At 39.8% G+C, this 14,498-nt stretch overlaps 1 protein-coding gene across 1 annotated transcript in view; it reads left to right on the plus strand.

Moving 5' to 3' along the window:
* The first annotated feature begins 5,090 nt into the window (after nt 1–5,090).
* LOC105026318 (acid-sensing ion channel 1) overlaps nt 5,091–14,498 on the plus strand; it is a 63,404-nt gene continuing 53,996 nt past the window's right edge. The window contains exons 1-2 of the mRNA XM_010897695.3: nt 5,091–6,271; nt 10,580–10,775. Coding sequence (XP_010895997.1) covers nt 5,910–6,271; nt 10,580–10,775 — 558 coding nt within the window. The 5' untranslated portion in view covers nt 5,091–5,909. The remainder of the gene's footprint in view (nt 6,272–10,579; nt 10,776–14,498) is intronic.

A 14,498-nucleotide genomic window follows, 5' to 3' on the forward strand; every position in this document is an offset into this window, starting at 1 on the left:
GGGTTGAGATCAGGTGATTGACTTGGCCATTGCAGAAAATTCAAATTTTTTGCCTTATAAAACTCCTGGGTTGCTTTCGCAGTATGTTTTGGGTCATTGTCCATCTGTAAAGTGAAGCACTGTCCAATCAACTTAGCTGAATTTGGCTGAATATGAGCAGACAATATATCCTTACACATCTGAATTCATCTGGCTGCTTCTGTCTTCTGTCACATCAATAAACACTAGTGACCCAGTGCCATTGGACGCCATGCATGCCCATGCCATGACACTCCCTCCATGTTTCAGATGATGTGGTATGCTTCAGATCATGAGCCGTTCCAAGCCTTATCCATACTTTTTTCTTCCCATCGTTCTGGTACAGGTGGGGACAGTTTCATCTGTCCAAAGAATGCTGTTTCAGATCTTTTTAGATGTTTTTTGGCAAGCTCTACTCTGGCCTTTATATTCTTGAGGCTTATGAATGGTTTGCACCTTGTGGTGAACCCTCTGTATTTTGTTATCATGAAGTCTTCTCTTTATGGTAGACTTGGATAATGATATGCCTACCTCCTGGAGAGTGTTCTTCACTTGGCTTGATGTTGTGGAAGTGTTTTTCTTTACCATGGAACAGATCATACGATCATCCACCACTGTTTTCTTCCTTGAGTTTACCAGTGCGTTCTTTTTTTCTCTTTGTTCACTCCTAATGTTCCTCCTATTTTGTGATGATTTTTTAATTCAGCCTAAGGATGGCCTGTTTCACTTGCATTGAGAGCTCCTTTGACTGCATGTTGTGGGTTCACAGCAACAGCTTCCAAATGCAAATGCCACACCTAGAATCAACTCCTGACCTTTTACCTGCTTAACTGATGAAGAAATAACAAAGGAATTGCACACACCTGTCCACTATTTAACTGTAACTTGAATATATTTTGGTAAACATTCAGAATAACAAAACTTGTGTTAGTGTCCAGTTATTTCCTGACCTAACTGTACATTAACAAGCTAACTACACTAAACAGATTATTTAGATTTACAGCACCTGTTACACTATAAAAGTTGTTCCAGTTATTATTGTAATTAATTATTCCAAATTATTGTAAATTTGAGCATTACAAATAAGCTATAATGTGAGTATATTAGAATGCAAACTGATTTTGCTTTATTAGGGCTAACTCAAACAAGGAATGAGCAAACTTGGGATACATCTGCTTAAAGTTTGCATTGCAAGTGAGGTTTTTATAACAGGACATCATTTAATAATAATTAAAATAATTAATGTAATTACACTCCCTGAAATAGGCCAAAAAAGTGTTAAAACAAACGAAAATACATTAAAAATTTAGAAGCATTCCAGGTGACTACCTCATGAACCTGGCTGTGGGAATGCAAAATGTGCAAAGCTGTATATTGATCTGTTTAACATTTTTGTGGTTACTACATGGATTCCATATGTTATTTAATAGTTTTGATGTCTTTATATTATTCTACAATATAGAAAACAGTAAAGCTAAAGAAATACTCTTGAATGTGTAGGTGTGTCCAAACGTTTAACTGGTACTGTATATATACAGCTCTGGAAAAAATTAAGAGACCACTGCACCTTTTTCTTTACTTTGCAAAAAGGTTGGAAAGGAAGGTTTTGAGTGAGGAATAGAAGGCTTAGAATTAAGAGACAACTGCAAATTGAACGCTTCTGTTCCTCACTCAAAACTCAAAAGGTCAAGTGAATAACATTGATATTCTTGTTATCATGGCACATGTCAGTGGGTGGGATGTATTAGGCAGCAAGTGAACATTCTGTCCTCAAAGTTGATGTGTTAGAAGCAGGAAAAATGGTCAAGCATAAGGATCTGAGTGACAAGGGCCAAATTGTGACGGTTAGACAACTGGGTCAGTTGTCACAAGAAAGCACGGTTACAATATGCCCGACAACAGCTTGACACACCTCACAGCTTCTGGCTCACTGTAATTTGGAGTGACAAGACCAACATAGAGCTTTATGGTCATTACCATAAGTGCTATGTTTGGAGAGGGGTCAACAAGGCCTACAGTGAAGAGAATACCATCCCCACTGTGAAGCATGGTGGTGGCTCACTGATGTTTGGGGGGGGGGGGGGGGGGGGGGGGGGGGGGGGGGGGGGGGGGGGGTTGAGTTCTAAAGGCACAGGGAATCTTGTGAGAATTGATGGCAAGATGAATGCAGCATGTTATCAGAAAATACTGGCAGACAATTTGCATTCTCCTGCACGAAAGCTGCGCATGGGACACTCTTGGACTTTCCAGCACGACAATGACCCTAAGCACAAGGCCAAGTTGACCCTCCAGTGGTTACAGCAGAAAAAGGTGAGTGGCCAGTTTCCTGACCTTAATATCATCCAGACACTCTAGGGAGATCTCAAATGTGTGGTTCATGCAAAACGACCAAAGACTTTGCATGACCTGGAGGCATTTTGCCAAGACGAATGGGCAGCTACACCACCTGCAGGAATGTGGGGCCTCATAGACAAATATTTTACAAAATATGAATGTGAATCCCATAAGAAATTTAAAGACAATAGTTTTGCTTGCTCACTCATGTTTTCTTTAATATATTACCAATTCTCCAAGGGTATGCAAAACTGTGTTACTATTGTTTTTTAAATATCTGTCTCCATATTGTTCATATATACAGTGGGGAGAACAAATATTTGATACACTGCCGATTTTGCAGGTTTTCCTACTTACAAAGCATGTAGAGGTCTGTCATTTTTATCATAGGTACACTTCAACTGTGAGTGACAGAATCTAAAACAAAAATCCAGAAAATCACATTTTATGATTTTTAAATAATTAATTAGCATTTTATTGCGACATAAGCATTTGATCACCTACCAACCAGTAAGAAATCCGGCTCTCTCAGACCTGTTAGTTTTTCTTTAAGAAGCCCTCCTGTTCTCTACTCATTACCTGTATTAACTGCACCTGTTTGAACTTGTTACCTGTATAAAAGATACCTGTCCACACAATCAAACAGACTCCGACCTCTCCATAATGGCAAAGACCAGAGAGCGGTGTAAGGACATCAGGGATAAAATTGTGGACCTGCACAAGGCTGGGATGGGCTACAGGACAATAGGCAAGCAGCTTGGTGAGAAGGCAACAACTGTTGGCGCAATTATTAGAAAATGGAAGAAGTTCAAGATGACGGTCAATCTCCCTCGGTCTGGAGCTCCATGCAAGATCTCACCTCGTGGGGCATCAATGATCATGAGGAAGGTGAGGGATCAGCCCAGAACTACACGGCAGTACCTGGTCAATGACCTGAAGAGAGCTGGGACCACAGTCTCAAAGAAAACCATTAGTAACACATTATGCTGTCATGGATTAAAATCCTGCAGCGCACGCAAGCCAGTGCATGTCCAGGCCAGTCTGAAGTTTGCCAATGACCATCTGGATGATCCAGAGGAGGAATGGGAGAAGGTCATGTGGTCTGATGAGACAAAAATAGATATTTTTGGTCTAAACTCCACTCGCCGTGTTTAGAGGAAGAAGAAGGATGAGTACAACCCCAAGTACACCATCCCAACCGTGAAGCATGAAGGTGGAAACATCATTCTTTGGGGATGCTTTTCTGCAAAGGGGACAGGACGAATGCACCGTATTGAGGGGAGGATGGATGAGGCCATGTATCGCAAGATCTTGGCCAACAACCTCCTTCCCTCAGTAAGAGCATTGAAGATGTGTCTTGGCTGGGTCTTCCAGCATGACAACGACCTGAAACACACAGCCAGGGCAAAATTAGGAGTGGCTCCGTAAGAAGCATCTCAAGGTCCTGGAGTGGCCTAGCCAGTTTCCAGACCTGAACCCAATAGAAAATCTTTGGAGGGAGCTGAATGTCAATTGTAGTCAGTGCAATGTATCAAATACTTGTCAAATACTCCCCACTGTATTTAAGGCTCAGGGCCCTCCTGAAAGCTCAGAAGGCCTCTAGGTTTGGAATCCATGTTCTAAGGCAATGTCGATCCTAACCTAAGACATCTTTGAATACAGAAATAGTTTATCTGTATTTTATTTATTTGAAAACTCACAAGTCTAGCTATTATCATGCTATCTCAGAGATACAGTTGATGAAGTCTCCTTCGATCTGAACATGCATCAAGTGAAATAGGCCTACATTTATTTAAAGAGTCTGAAAAATGCTCATTCAACATCCCTGGTGAATTCAAAAGGCGGAATGCATATTGACAATGACACATAATAAATATGTTGTTACATAAGTTGGGCCTGAAATACTGACTGCCTCCCATGTTACATAACTAGATTCATTTGTCATGCCAATATCCCGCTGGGGAATAAATGTGTCTTGGTTTATTGATGAATATATGTAATTAATCCTCTCCTGCATATATTCACTGCAACCATAAACCATGTGATACGTTGATATCTTAAACGTGGGTGTTTAAAACTTAAATATTACACATTTAGATAAGCCGATGTGTTTTTACGTTAACACTTTAGATTAATATATTTAACATGATAGTGTGCTTTTTCCAGTCAGTTTATCTTTGTCTATTGTCTAGGTTGGTGTTATTAAAAGGTTCTGGGTCATCACCTGCAGTAGGCCTAGCACAGTCGGTATATAACTAGCCTACACATAATTTGGGTGTAGCAAAATCTACAGCGCTGCTACAGTAGGATGAACACCGATTACTGAACACCTTTTGCTGAACAACTGTTGTTAAACACCTATTGTTGACCATGTTAGTCTACAAGGCCAGGTTTGGTGACTATATATATATATATATATATACTTACAAGCAAGTATATATATATATATATATATATATATATATATATATACTTGCTTGTAAACTATCAGTCAAAACCATTTTTTAAATGTATACGGGCTCTTAACCACCACATAATGTATTTCTTTCCCATAAAATATAGATGTGTGGGGGGTCACAAATGAACCACTCATAGAGAGGAAGAGAAAGATTTAAATTAAAATAGAGCGTTTTGCTGCGTTTTGAGTTTACTACTTATGAAATACCTGCCACAGTCTGTCTCTCAGTGTGCAGGACAGGTCCTCTCCTAGACTAGTGCTGTACACACATGCTTGAATAAAAAACGCTCACGCGTCACGAACAACCAATCCAGCCACGAAGCCCCAAGTCCGGAGGAGCATCTTCAGGCTCGGACCTCTCCCCTGCGGATAGAACCGCCGTTCTGCCAACAGACTGATGCAACGTAACGACGGATACGAACTATTCTTCAACCGGGAGCTGGAGCTGGACAGTCAACACGGACGAGACAAGTTTCACTCACTCGTCTTGAATTCACGAACGTGCATTTCTCCTTTGTCAGTAACAATACATATGCGGCCGACGCTGGAATGACAGAACGTGGTCCTTATTTTTCACAGCTGTATTGCCTCTCACGTTTTTGAAATTGATCAGTGTCGTACACTGAAGTGGCATTTTCTTACGGAAAATATCAACATTTTGATGACTCATAGTAGTGTCTTGAATTAGTAGTTTTATTTAAGACTCTTTCTGAGAATTTATGCGCGCCTGACTTCGAGGAGGGAAACACTGGTTCGTTTTTGCATCCCACATTTTCAACGATGATAACCTTTCGCTGGTTTTCCGCACGTTCCGGTGGCTAGTGGTGAAATAGCTTTTACTTGCTGATGACAGGGTGTATTGGAGATGCCACAGGTGTATGGTATGGTTTTAATATAAACAGATATCTATGTATTTTATAGAATGAACTATCGAAATATGGGTGACTGCATTATTTCCTTACGCGTTTTTTTTTATCAGCTTGGAGAGGTGGTTGAATAAATATAACATAGTGTAAGTCATTTAATTGCCTTTCTCAACCGCATCAATTGAAATGTCTCTCTTGATTCTGCATAGCTATTAACCCAGACTGTAATCATAATGGACCTTAAAGTAGATTCTGAAGAAATGGACTGCAACCAGCCACCCACGATTGAGGATTTTGCACACAACTCAACGCTGCACGGCATTTCGCACATCTTCCCCTACGAGCGAGGTTGGATCAAGCGCTGTCTATGGGTCGTGTTCTTCCTGGGCTCATTGACTTTCTTACTGTTTGTGTGCGTGGACCGAATACACTTCTACCTGGAGTATCAGCATGTCACCCAACTGGATGAAATCTCGACACCGGCAATGGTGTTCCCCGCGGTCACGTTCTGCAACCTCAACTCGTTCCGATTCAGTCGCGTGACGCGCAATGACCTGTATCACGCAGGGGAGCTTCTCGCGCTGCTCAACCAGAGGTGCGCTGAACAACTGACGAAATGTGTTTTGCATGGGTCTCAATTCCTTATTAATTGCACTATGTTAAAAAAAAAAATGCACCTGGTTACTCTGGCCAAAAGTTGCCGTTTTAGATTAAGCCAAATATTTGAATAAGAGCCACTAGTTGAGTCACCTGTCGGAGATTAATTAAGTTAATCTTAAATCAGCCTTTACTCTAAGGGTTTCTGTTTCCCCACTAATTTAGCATGTGCACCTAAGACGACAGTGTGTAGTGTATAGATGTGACATTACCTCTCAGCATATAGCACAGGTGTCATTCAACAGTAGTCTAGTGAAGGCACATGTTTTTTAGCTGATTTACAGGTCTTTGTTGTTAGACATAAAAAACCTTACAATAGGTTTTGAGGCTGAACCAAGTATTCAGCAAGAATGCTGAATCTTGCTAGGTGCTCTATTGTTTGTAACCGTGTTGTGCCTCATACCTCCCCAGGAAGTACTTTTTCACTCTGACACTATTGGTGAGTCATGCCGGGCCTGCTTAGAGAGAATGTCCAGAATAGTCTCCTTGGATGGATGAGACGAGAGCGCTTTGCCAGCACAAGAGCCCTGAGAAAAGGCAGCCTCAGTTCAATAAGGATGGTTTTACCTGCTGCCAGACTCCCTCACAACTCCATGCTTTCTAACTTGGAATTACTTTATATGTGTTCTGATTAGAATTAACCAAAGTGAAACCATATTTTTGATGAATGTGTTTTGGAGACTCCAGGTGACATTTAACAATATTTCCGGTAGTGTATAATTTAGGGGGTGTGGTTACGGACCAGGGCTTTCCGACCTGAAGAACCGTCTTTTTTTGGTCAGACCCAAATATTCTGCAACTGACATCAAAGCAGCTGGGATAGTGTGATGAAACTTGTGGAACTAGAGCAGACATGTGCTTTGTTTTCAAGGCGTGCACTTCTTTCAGTTGCGCTGGGATGTATGACGCCACTGTAATTAAGAATCCCGGCTTTTGTCATACAAGTCGTATATGTAAGGGATAAGGCAGAGGCGGCGTGGTATATGGCCAACATATCAAGGCTTAGAGCTTTAATTAGACACTACGCATCACAGATTGCCTGGACACAGGCAATATATCACAAACCACTGAGATGCCTTATTGCTCTTATGAACCAGTTAACAACAGAACTAAGCAGTCAAAAAATATGTGATGTCACAACCGTGGTAAAAGGTCTCAGCCAGTTAGTATACAAGGGTCGAATAATATCATAAATTCATTTTAGTCCTTGCTTTCCACAAAACCCTTTGGATTCAGTTTTCACAAGGATTTACAGACTATGTACAATTACTTATCTTAAAGGGAAAGAGGTTTGATTTGTACAAAACTGCATTGAGCAATTAGACATGGTCTTTCTAATAAGTGAGGGACCCGTCAGGCAATCACAGCAGTCTTGTTAGATTCTGCATCCTTCTGTGTTTGATTATATGCCCCCACTAGTAGTGAGGCAACACACTGTATTTTAGGCACACACATCTGAGGTAGGGATAAAGAGAGCGTACGCCAATGTACTCACACACAGGGAATGACAGTGAGAGGATGATCTGTCAGGGGACTTAGAGAAACTACAACAGTCTGTAAAAACGAGAGGTAGTGAAGAGATTAGTGGCTCACAGGATGAGAGAAAAGATAAGAAATGGGATAAACACAAGAACTGACAGAATTTAGGATATGAAAGAGAAAATCAAAAGTACCCAGCACACACAAGTGTGTTTGGCAGTGTGGTTTTCATTTGGGGGCATAGTCCCGGTTTCATCATTTATGACAATTCCATGAGTGATGGTGTGATATTATACAGTGTACCATTTGGTAGGGTTCTATTTCATGAGAGATGGTGTGATATTATACAGTGTACCATTTGGTAGGGTTCTGTTTCATGAGTGATGGTGTGATATTATACAGTGTACCATTTGGTAGGGTTCTATTTCATGAGTGATGGTGTGATATTGTACAGTGTACCATTTGGTAGGGTTCTATTTCATGAGTGATGGTGTGATATTATACAGTGTACCATTTGGTAGGGTTCTATTTCATGAGTGATGGTGTGATATTATACAGTGTACCATTTGGTAGGGTTCTATTTCACGAGTGATGGTGTGATATTATACAGTGTACCATTTGGTAGGGTTCTGTTTCATGAGTGATGGTGTGATATTATACAGTGTACCATTTGGTAGGGTTCTATTTCATGAGTGATGGTGTGATATTATACAGTGTACCATTTGGTAGGGTTCTATTTCATGAGTGATGGTGTGATATTATACAGTGTACCATTTGGTAGGGTTCTAGTTCATGAGTGATGGTGTGATATTATACAGTGTACCATTTGGTAGGGTTCTAGTTCATGAGTGATGGTGTGATATTATACAGTGTACCATTTGGTAGGGTTCTATTTCATGAGAGATGGTGTGATATTATACAGTGTACCATTTGGTAGGGTTCTGTTTCATGAGAGATGGTGTGATATTATACAGTGTACCATTTGGTAGGGTTCTAGTTCATGAGAGATGGAAATTGTATTTATTTGTGAAAGAAGCTTTATGAATGAAAACTGTACATCTCAGAGCAAATCTTTTTTCTTATTATCAACATTTCCATTTAATATCACATGAACTGAAGGATATCTTTTTGAAATGGTAATCCAACCCTCCATAATCACATAGACACCTAAATGGAGATTGCTAAGTTGAACCCATTGTTTTCTAGAAATAAAAACATTTTAGGAAATGAGATAAAAAGGCAATCTTATAAGTTCCCAATAGGGAGAATTTAGGAATTTCATTTTTTAAATTAAATTAGTCACTGAGAATGACTGCTTAACTGAAGGAAATATCAGGTTTTCTTCCCCACTCCCACAACTTTAAAACCACTTGACTTGGCGAATTAGAGTCGGTGCTTATTCACTTAAGTCTTTTACCCTCTCTCAAGGTAAAGAGGCCATGTAGTTATTCCTTAATTTGTTAAGCCCTCACCAGAAATGAAAATGCTTGTGGCGTGAAATCCAATTGAGCGCCTCTCTCACCACTGTTGATGTAGCTGGTCTGGGGAAATGTCTCATGCCGTGATATTAAAATGCAGTCTATACTGGGGAAGAAATGTCGCCTCGGTCTGATTCCATCAGTCCTGTTTGCGTTTGTGATTTTATCTCATAAATGCACACTTGGCAGCTTTATCCACTGCAACAACATTGGGGAACGAAGGCCTCAACTCAATTAAGTCCTCCTTTAATCAACGGTCGGCTTTGCCTGAGATGGCACTTAGCACCAGCCAGAGAAATATCTAAATTAGATCATATTGGTACTGTCCGAGGTACTGGGCCATGCTCTCACCTCATTGGCCTAATTAAGTTATGAACCAAATATGAGAGAACTGCAAGAGGAGGTGGGCGATTCCATGTATTAATGGCTTTCAGTTCGATGAGTCAAGCGCTCTAAGGAATGTACATTACTCAGAATGATATGGCCCTGTGTCCCCTGGTCGATTTACAGAGAGGCCAGTTTCATGCAGCACACATTTTATGGGCATGGTCGTGTGTTCGTTTAGACTGCCAATTGTTCCGGGGTACTCACCCCATTAAAGAAACGATGACTGAGTAACATCTACATGAAAGAGTGGATGTTATGCTCATTCTTTAAAAACCCTATGAAGTTTGGATGGGTTTAATGATAGCACAGCATGTTGTAAAACAAGTCGGTATGAAACGTTCAGGTAGGCGGGATGCGGGCAGGCGTTGTGCTGCTATCTATTCAAGCAGGGCAGCAGGCAAACATCATGATCAGATTTAGCCAGCCTCTCCGAGGCTCTATTAAAAGATCTCCCACTGATTAGGTTGTGTGCAGTGAGTGGGCTGACTCTCCCTTCCCACTCTGTGACTCACAAACAGCAATTCTGTGTGTAGATGGACTGACAACACGTAGGTACATTCAATAACACCACTCTGAGTAGAGTGTAGTTCATAATCAAACTAGTCACAGATTACTATAGCTTGGTCCTTTGAAAAAAGTTTTAGAATTTACTTATGATCATGATTTAAGATCATGACGAGACCTTGGTAATTTAAAAAAAGTTTTAGTTGTTAAGCAGTGTCCATTAACTCTTCACACTTGTCTAAAAAGCTTAGGTTTATTTTTTTATAGTAAGAGGAATAGAAAATGGAAGATTTAGCTAATTCTCTATAAATATGTTGAAGTAAAATATTTGTAACTAGGCTAATATACAGTATGTAACCAAAAATGTGACTTCCCTTTCCCTGGCCCTCTACCCATAGGTATGAGATCCGCGACATTCATCTAGTGGAGGATAATGTTCTTGAGGCTCTGAAAATTAAAGCTGACTTCCACAACTTCAAGCCTCGCCCATTCAACATGCGTGAGTTCTACGACCGCACTGGACATGACATAAAGGACATGCTGCTGGCTTGTCACTTCCGGGGGACAGAATGCAGACCTGAGGACTTCCAAGTAGTAAGTTACCAGAGGGCCTTTGTGTACAAGGGTTGCTCTTGAATAGGTGGCATTACTGCGTGACATTTAGGAAAATAACTTAATTTTCCAATTTTTTGGTTACATTTAAAATATAATAGACTGTCTCATATTTAAAATCCTAATACTTTAGTAATTCTGCCATCAACAATAAAAACAATTTTGGAAACCAATAAAATATTTTGAAAATGAATTAAGCATTTTAGCTACATTTGTATTTTCTGAAATGGATGCCAGAAGTCCTGTCCTCCATCATTTAAACACATGGTACTAAAGTCGTGTGCTTGTTTTGCTGACAGGCTATTTCCTCTCATTTAAATTTACTTAGACCAAGTGATGCTTTGGATTTAGACAAATTGCACGGTAACCTAAAAATGTATGATGTTGTAAGTTAAACATGTTGTTTAAAGAGATATTTTATGATTTTGGCAATTTGGTCCTTTATCTACTTTCCCAAAGGTAAATTACTTCCTGGTTGAGCTAGCAGCATGGTAAGAACTAGAATGACATTAAATGTGATTAGGAAGATACATATTTCAACATCGTTTAAAGTCTGCTAGTGTAATGGTTTTGGGACAGGATGCCACACGCAGAGGTATAGGACAATGACAATTTAATACAGGCAAAAAAAACCATCTAAGAAAAACCATCAGGCAGGCAACATAATAACTCAACCAGGGCTGAACAGAACAGGGCAGACTAAATAGGGTAAATTACAAACAGGAGAAAGCAATTAGAACAAAAAGGACAGGCAATGTTCAGGAACAAAAAGCCCAAACTAAACAGAACAAAACAGAACCCCACAGCTAGAATGTGCTGCTATGGATCAAGGCAATCATTACAGATTGGATGCCCTGAAATTAAGGAAAAGGGAGTAAAATAATAATGATAATAAAAGAAAGAAGAATTAGACATAGAACATTTTTAACATGCTGGAAATACTTGCATCCACAAATTAATCTTACATGGGGAAGTAGAAAATTGCTCTAGCTCTGCAAATTTTGTTGGGAGTCAATAATGTAAAGCAGCTTTGAAACCCACGTGGTTGTCCAAGTCCAACTGGTTGTGCTGCTGATCTGAACTAAAGACTCTGCCCACAACGCACCTGTATTTATTGACTTGCTGGATATCTGAACATATAAATATGTAGAAGAAGGAGGTGGCCTTTAAAGGTTGTGTACTCTGGAAATCTCCACCCTGCAAAGCCAGAGGAGGACTGGCCCCCGCTCAGAGTCTGGTTCCTCCCTACTGTAGGTTTCTTCCTTGGTTCTGAGTCTGCTGGAGTGTTTATCCTAGCTACTGTAGTGTGCTTCAATTTCTTGTCATTGCTAACTCTTTGGGATTTTATGCTCCTTATCTGTATAAGCACTTTGTGACCCATGCTAATGTAAAATGGGCTTAATGAAATAAATTGCATGAGTGATAGATAAATCATTGTCACTGATTTTGGTAGTGGATTTATGTCAGGACCACTTAATACCTCTTGGAAATCCATTTTGATGTGTCTTTATTACAAAAAGTTACATAATTCTTCCACAGAGAAATGTGAGACAAATCTTATGTGTTCTATGCACTTTTAAAACTTGAATCTAATCTTCTTCAGAAAGACTATCACACAAATTGTAAGGCCAAGCCTCTGACCTGATTAGCATTTTCATGACAATCAGACGCAAGGTTTGAACATTTCTGCCAATCAATAGTTCCCCAGCATGTTTACTGAACTTAAGTAATTTTGACAAAAAGAATAGATATATCTTGCCATAAAAGCAAATGTGTTTTTGTCAGTCAGCAATTGTCTGCCCAAAATGCTTCAAGTCTAATAATTCTGGGGTCAACTCTGTTACTTAGATCCAGGTAAGAACAAAAATCCATTCAAATTAGTTTTTAGACAACAAAAAAATGTATGACAAAAAATATAAAGATTGTGCAATACTGTGTGTAGACTTTCTCTAGTCACTTTCTATATTACATAATTTTGTTCATGTAATCTTATGTGATTTTATCTAGCTTTCAAAATAAAGCCAAACAAGTCATCATGACATTGAAGCTAATTTGTTAGGCCCCCAGAGGTTTGTACAATATATAAATAGTATTTTTTTTGCATTATAAAGGACTTATTTGTTTTCTTATTAAATAACAATTCAATTGTATACATTTTGCAGTGACCACCACGTTTCGAGAATGACCCCCAAAGACAAGAAAAAAAACAACAGCTGCTACTACTGTAGCTCTCAAAATTGTATAAAAGAATCTGTGTCCTGAGATTTGTAGTGTATTTGACCTCACTTCAAAGTAAAAATGCACCTATTTCGCAATTAATTTCTCTTCATATTTAATTTAATGCTCTAGCAGCCTATTCTCGAGTCTACCAGAGTCAGCCAGGCAGTAATACACTCTCTAGATCACCCACCATGCCCACAGTGGCTGTTCGAGAGCTTTGGCAACAAACAGAATCCCTTTTTGTAATATGTTTGTTAATTTCTTCAAACATGGTTTGTACTATGATCCATCTCAGGTTGGAATCTAGTCATTTATCTTTAATTATTTTGGATGTAATTCTTCTCCCTTATAACAAGAGAGTGACTGGCACGGCATGTTGTGTTTAGCTATCGGCACAGACTTGTTGTTCAAAGGTACATGTGGGGAGAGGATTTGAAAAATATGGGGATGGGAAGAATGATGCTAATTAGAAACTATAGTTATTGGACAACATAGTTAACGGTTGTTCTGTATTTACCTAAGTTTTATGTGCTACTCCAACATAGGGTTTCACTCTGAAATCTCTCACTGAGTTAAACTCTCTTACCCGTAAACCTGCTGCGTTGTCTGATGATGGATATTACAGCAGTTGCCAATAGTCTCTTCAGCATTGTCAATTCATTTTCAGTATTGGAGTGTGCCCTGCCATTGTACTCTGCTTACTGCCCCAATTGATTTAGTTCTGATTAAATTATGATTTTCCTGGACACTGTGTCGAATCTCACAAGAGCGAGAGCGGAAAGATACAGAGAGAGGGGAAAGTGACAGAGGGGAAAGTGACAGAGGGGAAAGTGACAGAGGGGAAAGAGACAGAGGGGAAAGAGACAGAGGGGAAAGAGACAGAGGGGAAAGAGACAGAGGGGAAAGAGACAGAGAGAGGGGAAAGAGACAGAGAGAGGGGAAAGAGACAGAGAGAGGGGAAAGAGACAGAGGGGAAAGTGACAAAGGGGAAAGTGACAGAGGGGAAAGAGACAGAGGGGAAAGAGACAGAGGGGAAAGAGACAGAGAGAGGGGGAAAGGAAAGAGAGCGAGGGGGAAGAGACAGAGAGAGGGGAAAAGGAAAGAGAGCGAGGGGGAAGAGACACTGAGATAGAGGGGGAGAGACTGAGACAGTGAGCGAGGAAACACAGCGAGTGGGGAAAGAGACAAAGAGGTGTAGGGGAAATACACAGAGAAATAGAGGGGAAAGAGACCAAGAGAAGAGAGAATTAAATCTGGGCAATAGGGATATTTTGATATTTAATCTATAATTTCTTATCTGTTATATAACATATTAATTTGTCATCATAAAAATCTTGTTTTATGTAAATAATGTATGTGTGCATCTTTGTTACCTAAGGCTTAAAACTATCTTAGATTTTCTCTCAAAATAACCTTTTTTTTTTCTTCTCACACCGGATGGACAATTTTAAGAGCTGAGAGTGTTTTAAGCTCTTTTCTTTTTAA

Source organism: Esox lucius, chromosome 12 (assembly GCF_011004845.1).
Source record: "Esox lucius isolate fEsoLuc1 chromosome 12, fEsoLuc1.pri, whole genome shotgun sequence".
NCBI lineage: Eukaryota > Metazoa > Chordata > Actinopteri > Esociformes > Esocidae > Esox > Esox lucius.